Source organism: Lonchura striata, chromosome 2, assembly GCF_046129695.1.
Source record: "Lonchura striata isolate bLonStr1 chromosome 2, bLonStr1.mat, whole genome shotgun sequence".
Taxonomy (NCBI): Eukaryota; Metazoa; Chordata; class Aves; order Passeriformes; family Estrildidae; genus Lonchura; species Lonchura striata.
In genome coordinates this window covers 32,438,885-32,455,574 of record NC_134604.1, presented here as the reverse complement: position 1 = coordinate 32,455,574, position 16,690 = coordinate 32,438,885, and the positions used below count along the sequence as shown (strand labels likewise).

Here is a 16,690-nt window from a genome sequence, read left to right as displayed (position 1 = left end):
GTGAGGTGCATGTTTTGCATTAGAGCCATAGTTTTGTATTAAGACACAATATTCCAATTCTTAAAAATTGTGTGGGACAGGCTTTTGAGGGAAAGGTCACCTTTGCTAGGACATGGTTGGTGGTTTTTTCCCTCCACAGTTACTGCTATGCAGATATTACATTGTAATGCACAATACTAACACTCTAGAATCTGTCGTATGTTAATACCACCTGCAGTGTTGGTTTGACAGTGTTTATATCCACCTGCTGTTGTAGTCTGCTGTGCAATGTCATGCACTGTAGAGCCATGTCCCAAATACACAGCTGAAACCTCATGTCAGTGATGGCAGCTTGTTCTCTCTGTGTCTTTGCTCCTCATTGTAAGATTTATGCTTTTTGTGTAAAATTATATTTACCACTTGCTTGTAAAATACAAGTACTAGTTCAATCCTTTGGTTGTGATATCTATCTCTGTTGTCTGGGGTTTTTCTTTAAACAGATCTCAGGATGAGTTTGTTATATCAGAGGAAAATCTGGATGAAAGTGAAGATGACCCACCATCAAATGAGGACAGTGACTCAGAGTTCTGTGCTCGCATATCCAGGCGACACCTCTCCAGGCCCATGAGGCAAAGCAGGCGGTTACGAAGGAAAACAGTCAAGAAAAAATACTCTGAAGATGATGAAGATGAAGAGTCTGAGGACAATTCAAGTAGAGAATCTGGTGAGTATAAGCAATCTCTGATATTTTAAGTACTCTGTTCTGGAAAGAGAGAGCAGTTTGAGCTTCTATCATGACTGACTAGCTTGTTTGCTTGCTTTGGTGAAGTCAGATGTCATCTGTGCTGTAAAGCAGTTTGCTACTTGTTCTGCTGTCAGTATTTTTCAGGAAACTGATATTGAGCACTAGATTCTTGGCATTCTAGGTAATGATGTATTTAAATAAACGCTTGTGCGGTGATTCTAGAGGCCACCATTGTGGATAGTTGCAGCTACCTTTGTACCTCTCTTGTTTGGCATCCTGTGATGCCAAAGGAGGATGGAGACAAAAGTGTGTTTCTTTATAGCTAGTAGAAGACCTTCTGAACATACCTATGAAAAAGATTCTGAAAGAAACATTTTCTGTCACTTTTATATCGAAGAAAACTTCAGTTGTATGGCATTCTGTGTTTTCTGGAAAGCTTGAAAACAAAGAATGACACCTTGAATCTCTCTCACCTAAAATTCTCCTTAAACTCTTCAGTAACTGAAGACTCTTGCATTGCAGGAGAACCTAATAGTTACTTTATTCTACTTCAACAACTTCATTTTCTGTTGGCATGGTTTGAAGTGTGAGAATAGTACCTGTGCACTACATAAACCTCTTCATGATCAGAATCATTCTCTGAAGACTGTCTTCCTTGTTTCTGCTTCATTTGAGACACAGACTAGAAAGTGCCATATACATAAGCAGTCATTTTTTCTCACACTTACTGTGAAGTTTGGGTTCTAACTATACTGGAGTGTTAACTTACTGCAGTGTGTGTTATCTTTCCAGTGTTTTATCTGTCTGTCTAGAATATAGATGATGAACATGTTGGAGTGAGTTGCTTTGGAGTACTGATTTCCAAAAAGAAGATATGTACATGGACAGATGAAGACAATTATATGAGCAATTAGAGTGATTGTTGTTTCCCTGTCCTTAATGCATCATTGCTCTGATCATAAGATCTTAACAATGAAGATACTGGCAGAAACCTAAAGAGATTGCTTATCTGTTCTGTAATGCACAAGAACAACTGTTTGTTTCCCGGTGGACACACATCTGTGGTAAAATCAACTGATTCCAGTATCATTCAATATATATCTAAAAGTATAATGTTACTGTGTGTTTCTATTTTTCTCTTATCCTCGTTAATGTCCATCAAGATCCTGCTTTAAGCGTGTTTTGAGCTAAGGGAATCAGGTGCCCTGCAAGAGGTTTTATTTTCAGTTTCCAGAGAGGGAATTTCTTTCTGAAGCTGGTTGTTCTTGCTGATGTGCTCTGTTTCTTTGTCTGATATTTTAGGAAGTAAAGAGGATGCCACATGTCAATCTCTAATTCAGGAACAGTGTGTGACTGTTATAGAAATGTATCTTTGTATAATTGTTTTGGCATAGCTCAGTGAAAAGCAGATGAAGTTGATTGAGACTATTTTCAACTGATGTAAATATGTAAATAAATTTAATTTTTGAAGACACTAGCTGCAGTAGACTTGTGCAGGAAGAACTGTTATTGATGTCAAGTTTCTTCTGTATGGGCTTCTGTTTTAAGCAAATCCACGATTGAGTGAAACTGGTTTTTGTTATTAACTTACATAAGTCAGGTATTGGAGTTTTCATCTTTTCAGTCGTTTTTCATCTACGCATTCTTAGAAGTCTTCTAGTAGAGTGCATTTATTTAAATTTTAAAAGCAGAACAGACTCTCCTGAGACACTGTTAATGTGTGCCATCAACTCCAATTCAGTAAGGTTGTTTCCACTGTCAGGAATTGTAGAGACATCTTTGACACCAGTAGAGATGAGGCGACAAAAACACCGTAACAAGACTATCTGAATTAGGAAACTTACCTAAATTTTTTATGTGAGGCAGTTTTGCTTTGATGGACTAATGCACATCACTGTTTTGTTCCATACAGAGAGTGGTGATTATACAGATTACAGTGATGATGATTACCTAGAAACCAGGAGGAGAAGATCAAGACGGAATCAGAAGAGACAAGTTAATTATAAGGAAGACTCAGAAAGTGATGGCTCACAGAAAAGTGTCCGATATGGGAAAGAGTTGAGAAGAGTCCATAAACGCAGGCTCTCCACGTCAGATAGTGAAGGTAAAATAAACAGTCCAGCATTTCCAGGAGCATGTGTATGTCAGCATCAGCATGAAGGGAAAGTTATATAATTCCAAGTTTCTCAGAAACTCTTGCCTTCTGAAACAGCCCACTGGTACTTTATGATGCACTGAGTCACTTCTCAAATTTATTAGTGCCCCTAATCCTGACTTCCAGATCTGAATTTACTGTGCCTGACACAAAGTGTTGGGATTCCAAAACTGGCACTAATGCAACTGTTTCACCACTTTTCTGTTAAGTGGTCACATAGCTGCATCCCACCAGCCTCTAAAGATTCTCTTATGTAAGTAAGAGGAAGGGCATTGCCTCTGGTGCTCTGACTGTGTTTGTGCTGGTGGTTCAGACTCGTTCCATCTCCTGTTTAAGGAGCTGTGCCAAGTGCAGAGGAAGCCTCTCTCAGTAATGTCAGGCACACCATGAGTTGTGTGTTTTGTGATTTATAATTAATTAGCTTTTACAAAATCAGCCAGTGACTTTGGCTGTTTTGAATTGTGGATGCCTGGATTATCAGACCTTAGGTCTGGCTTTCTGAACGCTGAACAGTGCAGGTTGCAATGAATACCAGGCTTCCTCAGAAAATGAGCCATCCTTAGCAGCCTGAGTGCCTCAGTTTTGGAAGGGCTGTCCTGAGATTACAGACAGGTAGAGTATCCTCTAGGTGAGGGGAAACAAGTATGTGATGCAAGTCTGTAGTGTCTCAAAAACATGATCTTCAGTACAGCTTGTTCTCAGGCACTGTGGTGGCTTTTTCTTTACAGAACTGGTGTCTTTAAACACATTTCCTGGTTGACATTGTATTTTTGTCATGAAGTCCCATTTCCTTGGGTATTTTAAGTATTGGTTTTCCATGTATTAAAATCAGCACCATTTAGCACCTTTCCAGCACTCTCACACAGTTCCCACAGTGTATCCTAAAACATGTAACAGTGTTACTGGAATTCTAATTACTTTAAAAATAGAGGAACACTGACAGTCTTAATCAACTTGAATCTACATTAAATAATACCCTTTGAAATTTCCCATGATTTCTAATGGGAATCACAGAGACAACAAATTATGTTTGCCATTTGATTTTTCAGTTTCCATCTTTTCTTACTGCAGCCATCAAAGAAGAGTGTAAAGGCTGTCAGGGTGTAGGCAATATTCCAGTTTGCCAAAACACCAAGCCTCCCATTAAAGAGCAGCAACCTTCAGGTGACACGCTGCTTTCCTTTACTTTAGAAGAAGTTGTATGTAATTTGGGTGTGGCAGGGATACAGTGCAGCTTCATATGTATGTGTGTAGATACATGACTCACGATAGAGCAGCCATTACTTGGGTTCTGAGTTTCTGTCAAAGTGCAAATGAAGTACATCCTGTGAGACAAGGAATGCAGTTCCGTGTTATTCCCAGCATGGAGTTGCCAGCTTTAGGGCAGAACACACCTACTTCCAAAGCCTCTGGTACTCCTCAGATTGGAAGCAGAATGTCCATAAATTGTTAATACTTGGTACATTAGAAGTTAATTTAAAAAGTAAAAAGAATGCAAACCTTTTGGTCTGGTTGGGGAACCAGGGGAAGGAGACAGAAATGTGTGTGCTCAGAGAGCTCAGACACACAAATGTGTGTGTCTTGTTAATGAGTGTGAAAGATGAGCAATAAATATTGCACTGAGATTTGCTAATGGCTCTAAGTCTGCTGCTTCTTCCAGAGAGCTACACATCTAAGAACTCTGAAGATGATGAATCCACAAAGGAGTCAAAGAGACTGATTCGAAAACGTCGGCGAAGTACAGACAACTATTCGGAGGAAGAAGGAGAGCATGAGGAGGAAGAAGGGAAGCCTGTCCGCAAACGCCTGAATCGAATTGAGACTGACGAGGAAGATGCATGCGAAAATGTGAAAGACGGCGTAGAAAGCCCCGCTCCTGCAGATAAGCTGCCAGCAGCACAAGCCCCCCAAGACAACCCCAAGAAGCACTGCTACCGGATAGAGAGTGATGACGAAGATGACTTTGATAATGTAGGGAAAGTAGAGAGCCCTTTGGACTACAGCCTGGTGGACTTGCCTTCCACCAACGGACAGAGCCCAGGGAAAACCATTGAGAACTTGATTGGCAAGCCAAGCGAGAAGACCCAGGCCCCCAAGGACAGCACAGCCAGCGCCAGCCTGGCGCCCAACGGGACAGGGAGTGGGCAGGAAGCAGTAGGGCCGGAGGAAGATGAAGATGAACTTTTGAGAGTGACTGACCTTGTTGATTACGTCTGTAACAGTGAACAGTTATAAGACTTCCATTTTTGTGCTAATTTATTCCATGGTAGCTCATACCAGCGGGCCAGTTATTAAAAGTTGTTTTATTTTTCCTAGAAAATTCTCCACTACAGTATCACTTTCTAGAAGCAAGAATTTCACCAGTCCTGCAGTCTTTCTGTGAAGTGACCAGTTTTGAACTTTGAAGATGAATTGCTGTAAATTCCCACTCTTACCCCCCCTTCTCCTTCCAAGTCCATGGTCCTGGGTAATTTCACTCACAAAAACCTTATAACAACAAGAGATTTGTATATTTTTGACTTTATATTTCCTGAGTGCATACGAATTTGTGGAAATGGGTGGCCTAAGAAAGCATTCCAAATCAGTCAGGGCCCAAACCGGAACTGGGGTGGGTTTGACTCAAGGGGTGGGGGGATGGGAGCGGGGTGGTGCAGAAGCACTTGTGCTTTAGCTTTTTCATATGAGATATATATTATATTTAAATGTTCACAACTTAGATTACAACTTAACAGACAGTTAAAAGCAAAATTAATGTCTGTACTGTCGCATTTTGTGAGTTGTAGGTTAACATGCCATAGCTCATTTTAGTAATCACCTTCATGGAAGCAGTTTGATTTTAATACTGGAGGCAAACAGAATTATTAGAGGCCAAGAAGGTACCATAAACAAGAACTCTGCTATTCATTATGACTTGCAGACTTTCCTAATAAACATCCTTTAAAATGTTTGTACAGTGAAGTGTACTGTAATGAAGTTTTTGACAGTCGAAACACTCTAGCCATAAATTTCTAAAGTGATCTCATGCACAGTTCATCAGATGGCCTTCAATGCACTGTGTCTAGTGGGAGGACATATTGATGTCAAGTAAGCTGGATGTCAAGTAAGTCTGTAAGCACTGCAGACTTCTACAGACAAAAGAACCCTGCAGTCGCTGCCCGGCCACGTGAGTTTCATAACCAGTTGGAGTATTCTGAACAAAATGTGTTTGTACAAACGCATTGACCACAGAATGACAGTGCATAAGAGGATGGAGGGATTTTCAAACAAACCGTGACTGGTCCATTCATGCCCTTAATATCTACTTCAAATTGAAGTAAACAAATGGAACAGTTTTCCTTTTGGAGGTTTCCTGTTTGGGGTTTTTGTGTGTTTTTGTTTTGGTTTTACTTATCTGCCTGGATGTATTAGCAGGTTTTGAATGTAGTTGTTGGCCTTTGGCCATTAGAATTTTCTTAAAATACCTTTTAATAACTGTCATGTGACCAACTGATTTCAAGAAGGCAGAGTTTCTGAGAGAAAACGCTTGACTCCAAGACATCAACTTTTCAGCAGGCATGAAGTGATATGTGCTTTCATTCAAGGGAAAAAAAAAAAAGACAATGGAAGAATAAAAACCCCACTGAATCAACATGGGGCACATCAAGAGCATTCAGTTTTCTCTCTATTCTGATTAAGATGCAGGCTGTAGCATTTGGACATGTTATAGGACACAGATCTGCCAAACATTGAAATGCAAAATGGTCACATCTATTAATCCTTTTGCTCTGAGATTTGGATTTTTGACTGGTGTTTATGTCCATTGCCGGCAATGGATGCACCAAAGCTGCTGCTGCCACTGAGGAGTGAGTTCTCCTTTCCTGCCCCACCTGATTCCCTTCCATTATATTGTATTTACTAGTTAGTCATTGAGCACTTCTGTTTTCTTGTACTGAAACCAGCATTAGGCCTTTACTAAATACCTCTCTAGAAAACCTAGGTCCAAATTTTACCTACCTTCTGGCCTTTAAAATCTTGGTTTTGTTTCCCCACCTCTTTCTCCCCAAAGTCTGTCAGAACCACTCCATGACTCTTACTTGTTTGGGTTCCAGCAGTGCATATATCATGCTATAAAACTAGGATCAGAAAGATGCAAAAAGATGGAACTTGCTCATTATCTGCTGTGCTAAGCAGGCTTGTGATTAAAAACAAAGAGAAATCGCTCTCTACATGACAGTTTGATTTCATTACAGATTAAATGTTTTCCTACCTTACTGATGTTAACAACAGTTAAATGATAAAAATGGGGTAATGAAGAGCCACAGAAGCATAGAATGAGTTCTTAAAAGCATATGTAGCATTTTAAGCTACTCTAGTGCTTTTCTTTGCCTAGGTGATGCATAAATGTAGTGCTTCTAAATTCTAATATACTTGTATGTTAGAACAAGTAAGAACATAAGGCTTCCACTTGTCCATGATAGTAGTTGCTGAGCATTTTTAATACTTGCAGTGCAAACTGTTTCACATCCATCAGCTCTGTGGAATCCATAGTTCCTCATTTGTTTTGGCAGTGCCATATTTTCTTTTTCTGCCTGATGGAGCCTTTTAGTATCTGATCAAACATTCTTGCTTGTAGAGTCAACTCCAAATGCTAAATACTTAGTGGAGAGGTACTTGTATGTGTAAGAAAATACAAAAGAGTTACACTTCTGGATATACCAATAATGAGAAAAATTGAGTACTTGAGTACTGAGTTAAAGCAACGTAAAAGCAGGGAAGACCAAAATGCAAAATAGGAGCATTGAAGCTTGCATCACAAGTGTTCCATTTTAAAAATGGCCAGTTGTTACTAAATTGTATTTTCTATAAATCTCTTCTTAAAAGCAACTTTTCTGTCTTCTAAATCACCCTTGGTACCTGAGATGGCTTCATCCCATAGGATCTAGAGTTCCTCCTCAGATCAGTGGGAATGATGTGCAAGGAAAAACTGAAAAAAATGCTCTGGAAAGTATTGCCATTTTAAAACTTGGTAATTTTGTCATTTTTAAGGCTTCCTGCATGGTGGAAAATGTATCATCTATTTGGGAAGATGGCATTTTCTGACAAGAGGCCAGCTATCACACAGGGTTCATGCTGTTACAGTATGTATATGTGATTCCAGAGTGAAAATGTCTTCCTGTTGTCCTTATGGTCTTGTGCCCTTCTGTGCTCAGTGTGAGATCAGAAGTTAGTTGTCTTTGAATAGTGATCTTCAGGTGTAGGTTTGGGCTTAAAGCTCAAACCATATAGGAAATGGGAAACAGGCCAGGGATTGTTTTTAATGAGATCAAGCAGCTACTGGCTGCACATGCCGACCATTTATTCAGCAAACTCTTATTTATTCCACACAGATTGTCACTAACAGTCTTTTTTTACTAGCAAGCTCTTTTGTATATAACTGACTAGGAGGAAAGCTGATTTCTTTGTGTAGTCTCAGTAGCACTGCTGGGAAGAAGAACATATAGATCGAGTGGAGGAGTGGATTTTTTTGCGCCACCAAGATAAATGCTGGCTGTTTGCTTTCCCATGTGGGGTTTCTGTGTCTCAGCGACAAAAAGCACACAAGCAGGGCCACTGCAGTAATGAATGGGGTGTGTTAATCCAAAAAGAAAGGGGATAGAATTAACAATTGGGTTGATTTCACCACAGTTGCTGTCTTCTGGTTGTTGAGTCTGGTAAACCTGAGCATATTCTTGATATAAGATGGATATCATATTAATAACCCTTAGTTAGCAAGGTCAGTGCTGAACAATCAACTCTTTGATACTTTCATTTCATACATGCTGAATTACATTTTAAAATCACTGCATCTTCATGACTATTTTTTTGAATGAACAGATTGTTCTGGTTTAGCAGCACTTAAGAGAAACGAGAGATGCTTTTTTCTTAAAAGCTCATTTTTGAAATTTCACCTTCAAGATTTTGTTGTATTAAGTGTCTTGGTTACTCTCCATATTATGGAAGCTAATGACTTAGTTGGACTTCTTTTCCATTCACTTCTGTTTCTTAATTGCTGGGTCTGAACTCTTGCTGAGAAACCTTACATTGATTAGTTCAAGGGGCAAAAGATACATGTTCACAAAACAAAAATTGTATGGTAGTGGCACACTTGTTCTGATTTCTCTTCACATCTATTATTTAAACTACACTGGTATCCAGAAACTGCAACTGTGTAATAATTTTAATCCTTCATTGTCATGGGGTCCATTTTATGCCTCTGTTTGCAGGTGCTTAAAATAACATGGTTTTCAGTTTTTTGCAGTAGTAAGCTCTAGTCTAAACTTTCAAATAATGATTTCAAATCACATATTTTTACAATATTCTTTTATGAAAAGTAAACAAGTTTTTACAGCACCTGCTTTTTAAAATTCACTTTGTAAACAGTGATTTTAATAAATCATGGCAGTAATGCTCACCCCCAGAACTGGTATGACAAAGATTTGTATCATTAATTCAAAAAAGCTTTATATAGGCCTTGAAAGTTGGGGTTTATACATGTGCAGTGACTACTGTTCACAGACTTGTAATGTGGTTCTGATGTGCAGTGTGTACCCTAGGTATGTATTTACATTTGATATATGCTTCTGATTTGGTGGGTAGGTAAAATCCTTAAATATATATAAGTATATGTAGAAGATCAAGTATCTTCAAATGAAATAGTAACTTGGGGAAAATTTTGCATTGAATATGGTATGGGAATCTCTAGAAATAAGGCATCAGAATTTTGCAAGTCCTTCGGTGTTCAAAACTTCCATAGAAGCATTTAGGATATTGTCTGAAGTAAGGATTTACAGGATCAAGATCACATTTGCAGGTAGTGTCTTCTGCCTCCTCTTCCCTAACAGTTAGCATAGGGACTGTATCTTACTTAAAATCTTGGAAGGCAGAAAGTAAAATAAATACAGCAGAAATTATCCATTTGGGGGGTTTTGTTGTTGTTTTGGCTTGGTTGGAGTTTTTTTGCTGGTATATCCTGATATAAGAAAAATTCTATGACTAATTTTTGATTCTTTACCCAGTCTGAGACCTAACGGAGAACCCTGGCTTCAGAAATATTTATCGGTTTGAAATTATTTATGGAGACCCAGCAGTTGGGGTATTGAGGATCGCTAGTCACTTTGGAAAATCACATCACTTACCAAGCTCTTCTTTTAGATTAGGTGTAACTAACTGAGGTAGTTCCAAACAACAAAAACATGGGAATGATTGTCCCAACACTTCAGAGTAATTTAATTTAGTTTGTATATTGCAGAAGATGTATATTGCTTAGTAACACATAAATAAAAGATTGCAGAGAGTTTCTGAGAGAAATAATAAAACACTCTACAGTAGATATGTTTTTAGAGTTTAATCTGTGGTGTAAAGCATCCAGATTCAACTGCAATTAAAAGCAAGTCTTACAACTTGGATTTTTGCCTATCATCTTGTGTAAGTGCTGGGCCCCCACACGTGAGCTGAGGAGCAGGAGAGGGGACAGCATTGCAGTTGGAGGGGCACGCGTGCCTGCCAGTAGATCTGCTGTTGCTCCATACAGCCCCAAAGGTTGCTGAGGAGAGCTGAGCATCGGCGTGGCTCCGTTTGTTCGGCTGGTTTACTCTGTGCACTTTGCAGCACTTTGTGTATAGTCGGTCTCACTGGTTCCCCAGGTGCAGACAGAGTCACTGGCTCCTGCTGTTTGGATGCTTGTTCCAATTGCAGGGAGATGGGGAATGGATGGAGGGAAGTGGAATGGAATAGTGTGAATGCAAACTCATGCCATTTGCAAGAGAAGGTCTTGGGCAGGCCTAGAAGCTACTTGTGACTTGCTCTTTACAGGTCTTTCCAAAGGAAGGTCTCAATTTAGGAGAATCATCCTAATACCCTCCTTTTCTCATCCTGATTTTCAAAGTAACTGGAAAATGTACTTGATGTCTCCTTCCTTGAGGGAATAAATAATGTTCCTCCATCAGTGCAATGTGGATGTAGAAAAATTAGGCTCAGTCCATAGAATATTATGACAGTGTTTCTCTCCAGGGTTGACAGTCAGAATCCACACAGTTTGCTTTCTTGTTTGTTCTTCTTACTGTGTCCCACACAACTGAACTTGGATCAGTCTGGCAGAACTGAAGTGGTTCTACAGGGATAAGTCCTTCTGCAAAAACCTAGTAACAGTGCACTGTTTGTTAGTTAGATAAAAGTCCTTAATAGATACTAATCTGCCACTCAAGGTAGTGGTTGGGAGGGAAGTCAAATCATAAAGCTGTAAGCCTGTTTAGTTTTCCATTTTGTACCCGTTATATGGACTCTAAAATCTTGTACAGTACCTTATTCCTGTCCTATATTCACTCAAAGGATGCTCCTCCCCCTAACTGCCATTCAGGTGTTGCCAATGCAGTTGTTGGTTCCTGCCCATGTTTCGCAGTGCTCCTGGTTCAGCCAGGGGACAGATAGGACTGATCCAAACACATGATGTTACCATTCCTGGGAGCAGGGCAGTTTTGTCCATCCTGGCACAGATCCTGTCCATGAAACAAACATTGGGGATTCTCAGTGTCCCATGTGGATGCTTACCCTCCTGTATTCTTTTGACAACTGGATCAAATCTGCCAGACAGGTCTCTTAAAATTTAAGATATCCGTACATGAAATACAGTTTTGTCTTGCTCCCGTGTGCTGTTTGTGCATTTGCAAAGACACCTTGAGTTCCTTAAAATGGTCTCCACAGCTGGCCTCATCTTTTGTTTTCTTTCTCTAAAAAATTAACCCAGTAAAGTTCCAGCAGAGCTCTTTATGTAGCATTTAATACTTGCCTTTTTTTTTTTTGAGTCTTGAACCTTGTTTTTTTCAGTCTTTCTTCAGTCATGACTTGCTACAATATCAAAGGGAAAGGACCCAGGGGACACACACTGTGTGTGTGGGAAGGGGGGAAATACCTTGAAAAAACTGGAAGTGTTATTCTTGTTGCACATAAATTGGGTGGTGCTTTCACTGTCTTTTCCCTCCCACTGGTAATATCACGTGCATGTAAAACATGCTGCGTTAAAACTTTTTTAAATGGAAATCATGGTGGCATAGTGCTCAAAGGGTTAACTGCAGTTTATTAACAGCTAATGTTTTTAGATTTGCAGTACACAACTGTTTAAATACTGTATTCCTTGTAAATGAAGTAAGAAAAAATGTTAAGGCTGGTGCCAATATTTTTGTTAATGAATTGTTCAGCGTTGTCTCTCACTACAGTCTGGTCAGAACTCTTTGTGTATAAGCTGGGCCTGAAGCCATTTTATAGCTTGTAGGCCTAATTGTGTAACTTTTCTTTCATAATGGTTTTGTTATAATATCTACTGTCATTTCTTTCATATAAATATGACATGTAAATTGTCATAATAAAAAAAAATTGAAATAACTTGATGTACAAAGTATAATGTGTATTGCAGATACAAGTGCTTTTTAATGAGCGTTACACATGCACATACCCTTTTTAGTTTTAGAGCAAGCACTGAGTAATGGCTGCTGTGTATTGTTCCAGCCCGTGATGGTGCTACTGTCTGCCATGGGAATGGGCAACTCCTGGTTTATGTTGGTTTTGTTATGGCAGCTCAACTGACAGAACATTCCTTTCTTTGAGCAGCTCTGGCTGATGGTGGGGAAGACCTGATGGATTTGTTTTTGCAGTCACTATGGTTTTCTCTGTGTGCTCCATCTTTTTATATACTTTTTATATCTCATCTCCTAGAGATTTTGCGGTCATTTGACAAAAACCAGTGTGCCTGCAGCCAGCCCTGTACCCAGGAAGGCTGTGCCAGCAGACAGCCATGAGGTGTTCATGTGGTGCTCCTGACAGGTTCATTTATTTAGGTTGAGATGTGTAAAACTTGGAAAAGTTGGGGGAAAAAATGGAAATCTGCAGAGACACACTGAAGAAACAGATGTTCTGACACATGGCAATGGACATGGATGATTTTCAGGACTTCAACAGGAGAAAGTCAGGGAGAAATAAACAAATTGAAGAAGAGAGTGGCTTTTCTGTGTGAATTGCTGAAGCCTGTCAGTCTTTATTTTGAATGTATCTGTGGCTACAGTCAAGCTGCTGTGTGTTTTTGTGTGATGAGAAATTGTTGTGAAATTCATCCTTTTGCTCCAAATCCACTGCCAAAACTTTACACTTCCATTTTTAACAGATTCTGGGCATCTAAGTCTGAACTGGCCACCTTATGGCAGGCAGTGCTGTGGAGAGAAACAAGCTCCTCTGGATGGTGGCTCCTGCCTTCTGTGCTAAGGTGACAAGGTACCTGCTGCTCTCCATTGCCTCCGAACACAGCCCTGGTTAACTAAATCACTGTTGGACACCCAGTGTTCAGACAGCACTGGGGCTGGATCCGAATTCATTTCTTAAAGCTCTTAGAGCCGAAGGAGGGTTTTCAGGTAATGCCATTCTGTTCCATTCTAACTTAGAGGAAACATCTGCCTTCCCTCTCTAAGCTTCTCGTAGGTGCAGCACTCAGTACTCTGGTGTGAAGTGTCTGGATTGTGTAAATAAGGAAGATGTGGGTTTCTCCTCCTCTTTTAATGCCTCATCCTCAAAACCAGTTTTCTGCCTGGGCTTAAACTATCCCTTTCCCCACTTTTTTGGAAGAGTGGTGTGTCACAGAAGACTTGCATTTGCATGCAGGAAGAGAAATAAACTCCGTATTACTCCACTGCAGCAACTTCAACCAGCAGTAATCCAACCCCAACCACTCAGAAATTTTAATTTATAACAACCTAAAGTTGTTCTTTACTTTGGAGTTAACTACAAAGGTGGTGAGAACTCTCTGTGGCTGATATGACAACCACATTAGGTAAGAGGGGCTGAACATCAACAGGAGCATTGCTTTATAGCCCCTAAGTGCAGTGAATGGTATTTCCATGTATTTGGATCTCTTCCCACCAGCTGCCATAGTCTGATCTGTGTTCTTGGATGAACTGCAAATTTTTGTTTCCAGTTGACCACTTGTCTTGGTGTGGCAAACTTGAAAATTATTGATAACTTCCCCTTTTCTCATCTCCTGTTGCCTCTGTTGGTTTTTTCAAGCTATTCCAGCAGTGCTTACATATCACTTCACTGTGAAATTTGCTTTCATTTTGGTCTAGGTAATTATTTGTATGAGTAACAATTATTTGCGTTATTATTTGTGTAATTAAAATCCAAAATGGGTAGGCATGGTTGGCCAGCTTTCCAAAACATTGTCAATACCTCAGACTAAGAGAACCATGTTATGTTCTGGTCTTTGCTATCCAAGACCATAGATAGGAAAGTCCAGAGAAAGGAAAGATGGAGACCTAGTCTCATTAATTGGCTCATGTTTGTGAGAACCTGCGTTTGCACACAGGTAGCTAAATTACTCCTAAAAAGTAAATTTTAAACTGATTAAAGGGAAGGTTAACTCCCATGACAAGCTAACAACTTGCTTTTGATATGTTGCTATGGCAGGAGCATTTGCCATCCTGACAAGTAGAGAGAATGGATGTTTGCATTGATGCTGTCTCACTGATGGCATTAGCAGAAGCATCCCCTGGCAGAGATGTACTTCACTGATGCATCAGTAATCGCTGTTTCTCACTGCAGTAGCAAGAGAAATGGGGTAAATCCAGGGAAGAAGCAGGACCAGTGCTCATGAAGGGGTGGCAGCCTTCCCATCCCTGAAATGTGCTGTCCTGCAACACCGCCCGCTCGCCAGGTCCTGCAGTAGTGTCAGGTGCTGACCCCAATTCATCACTGCTGAGAAAATCAACTGGATACCCTTTAAGCAATTCAGGTACTTGTGATTTTCTTTTTCTTCTCCATGTGCATATATGAGACGTTAGGTGGTGGTCACCCACCAGAATTTCCCCTTCCAGCATCCAACAATGGTAATTGTGAATCTGCTGTATTTCTTTGTTATTGTTATCTTTCCCTCTGTCACCTGGGCAATGAGACTTACAGGTTAAAATAGGTATGGCAGAGATCAAGAAGCATTTGGAAAAAGCTCTCAAGCACAAGGTGTGATTGTTGTGGTGTCCTGTGCAGGGCTGGCAGATGGACTGGATGATCAATGTGGGTCCCTTCCAATTCAGGATACTCAATGGTTCTGTGACTGCTCTTGGTGCTGTCGATTATAGAATCTGAACGTTTTGGGTTGGAAGGGACATTAAAGACATGTTTCAACCATCTTGTTCCAAACCCCCTGCTGTGGGCAGGGACAGCTTCCACTAGATCAGATTGCTCAGAGCCCCATCCAACCTGTCCTTGAACACTTCCAGGGATGGGGCAGCCACACCTTCTCTGGGCAACCTGTGCCAGTGCCTCACCACCCTCACAGGGAAGAATTCCTTCACAGTATCTAATCTCACTCCGCCCTCTGTCAATTTGAATCTCTTTCCCCTTGTCCAAAGTCCCTCTCCAGCTTTCTTGTATCCCCTTTAGGTCCTGGAAGGAGCTGTACGGTCTCCCTGGAGCCTCCTCTTCGGAGAACATCTCTCAGCCTGTCTCCACAGCAGAGGCGCTCCAGCCCTCAGCGGTCACCTCAGCGCTGCCCTTGGCTCCTCTTTTCCACTCAAAGACGACCTCACTCGGACCCGCCCGCGGCACCCCGAGCCGCGGCCGCACCGGGCCCCGCGGAACGGGAGCGGAGCCGTGTCATCCCGGGGCGGAGCCGTGACATCCCGGGCGGAGCCGTGTCATCCCGGGGCGGAGCCGTGACATCCCGGGCGGAGCCGTGACATCCCGGGGCGGAGCCGTGACATCCCGGGGCGGAGCCGCGGCATCCCGGGGCGGAGCCGTGACATCCCGGGGCGGAGCCGTGGCGTCCCGGGCGGAGCCGTGACATCCCGGGGCGGTGCCATCGCATCCCGGGCGGAGCCGTGACATCCCGGGGCGGTGCCATCGCATCCCGGGCGGAGCCGTGACATCCCGGGCGGAGCCGTGGCGTCCCGGGGCGGAGCCGTGACATCCCGGGGCGGTGCCATGGCATCCCGGGGCGGAGCTGTGGCGTCCCGGGGCGGAGCCGTGACATCCCGGGGCGGTGCCATGGCGTCCCGGGGCGGTGCCATCGCGCCCCGGGCGGAGCCGTGGCGTCCCGGGCGGAGCCGTGGCATCCCGGGGCGGAGCCGTGACATCCCGGGGCGGAGCCGTGACATCCCGGGGCGGTGCCATGGCGTCCCGGGGCGGTGCCGTGACATCCCGGGGCGGAGCCGTGGCGTCCCGGGCGGAGCCGTGGCGTCCCGGGCGGAGCCGTGGCATCCCGGGGCGGAGCCGCGGCATCCCGGGGCGGAGCCGTGACATCCCGGGGCGGAGCCGTGGCGTCCCGGGCGGAGCCGTGACATCCCGGGGCGGTGCCATCGCATCCCGGGCGGAGCCGTGACATCCCGGGCGGAGCCGTGGCGTCCCGGGGCGGTGCCATGGCGTCCCGGGGCGGAGCCGTGGCGTCCCGGGCGGAGCCGTGGCGTCCCGGGGCGGTGCCATCGCGTCCCGGGCGGAGCCGCGGCGCCCCGGGGCGGAGCCGTGGCGTCCCGGGCGGAGCCGTGGCGTCCCGGGCGGAGCCGTGACATCCCGGGGCGGAGCCGCGGCGCCCCGGGCGGAGCCGTGGCGTCCCGGGCGGAGCCATCGCGTCCCGGGCGGAGCCGTGACATCCCGGGGCGGAGCCGTGGCGTCCCGGGCGGAGCCGTGGCGTCCCGGGCGGAGCCGTGACATCCCGGGGCGGAGCCGCGGCGCCCCGGGCGGAGCCGTGGCGTCCCGGGCGGAGCCGTGACATCCCGGGGCGGAGCCGTGACATCCCGGGGCGGAGCCGTGGCATCCCGGGG

The 16,690-nt window shown here is 43.4% G+C and overlaps 1 protein-coding gene across 2 annotated transcripts in view; it reads left to right on the top strand.

Annotated features, from left to right (window-relative positions):
• The window catches only part of RSF1 (remodeling and spacing factor 1), a 58,358-nt gene extending 52,526 nt beyond the window's left edge, over positions 1–5,832 (top strand). For both annotated transcript variants that reach the window (XM_021533974.2, XM_021533973.2), the window contains 3 exons: positions 480–703; positions 2,637–2,828; positions 4,540–5,832. In XM_021533974.2, the coding sequence (XP_021389649.2) occupies positions 480–703; positions 2,637–2,828; positions 4,540–5,114 (991 nt within the window). In that variant the 3' untranslated portion in view covers positions 5,115–5,832. The remainder of the gene's footprint in view (positions 1–479; positions 704–2,636; positions 2,829–4,539) is intronic.
• Positions 5,833–16,690: the final 10,858 nt, after the last annotated feature.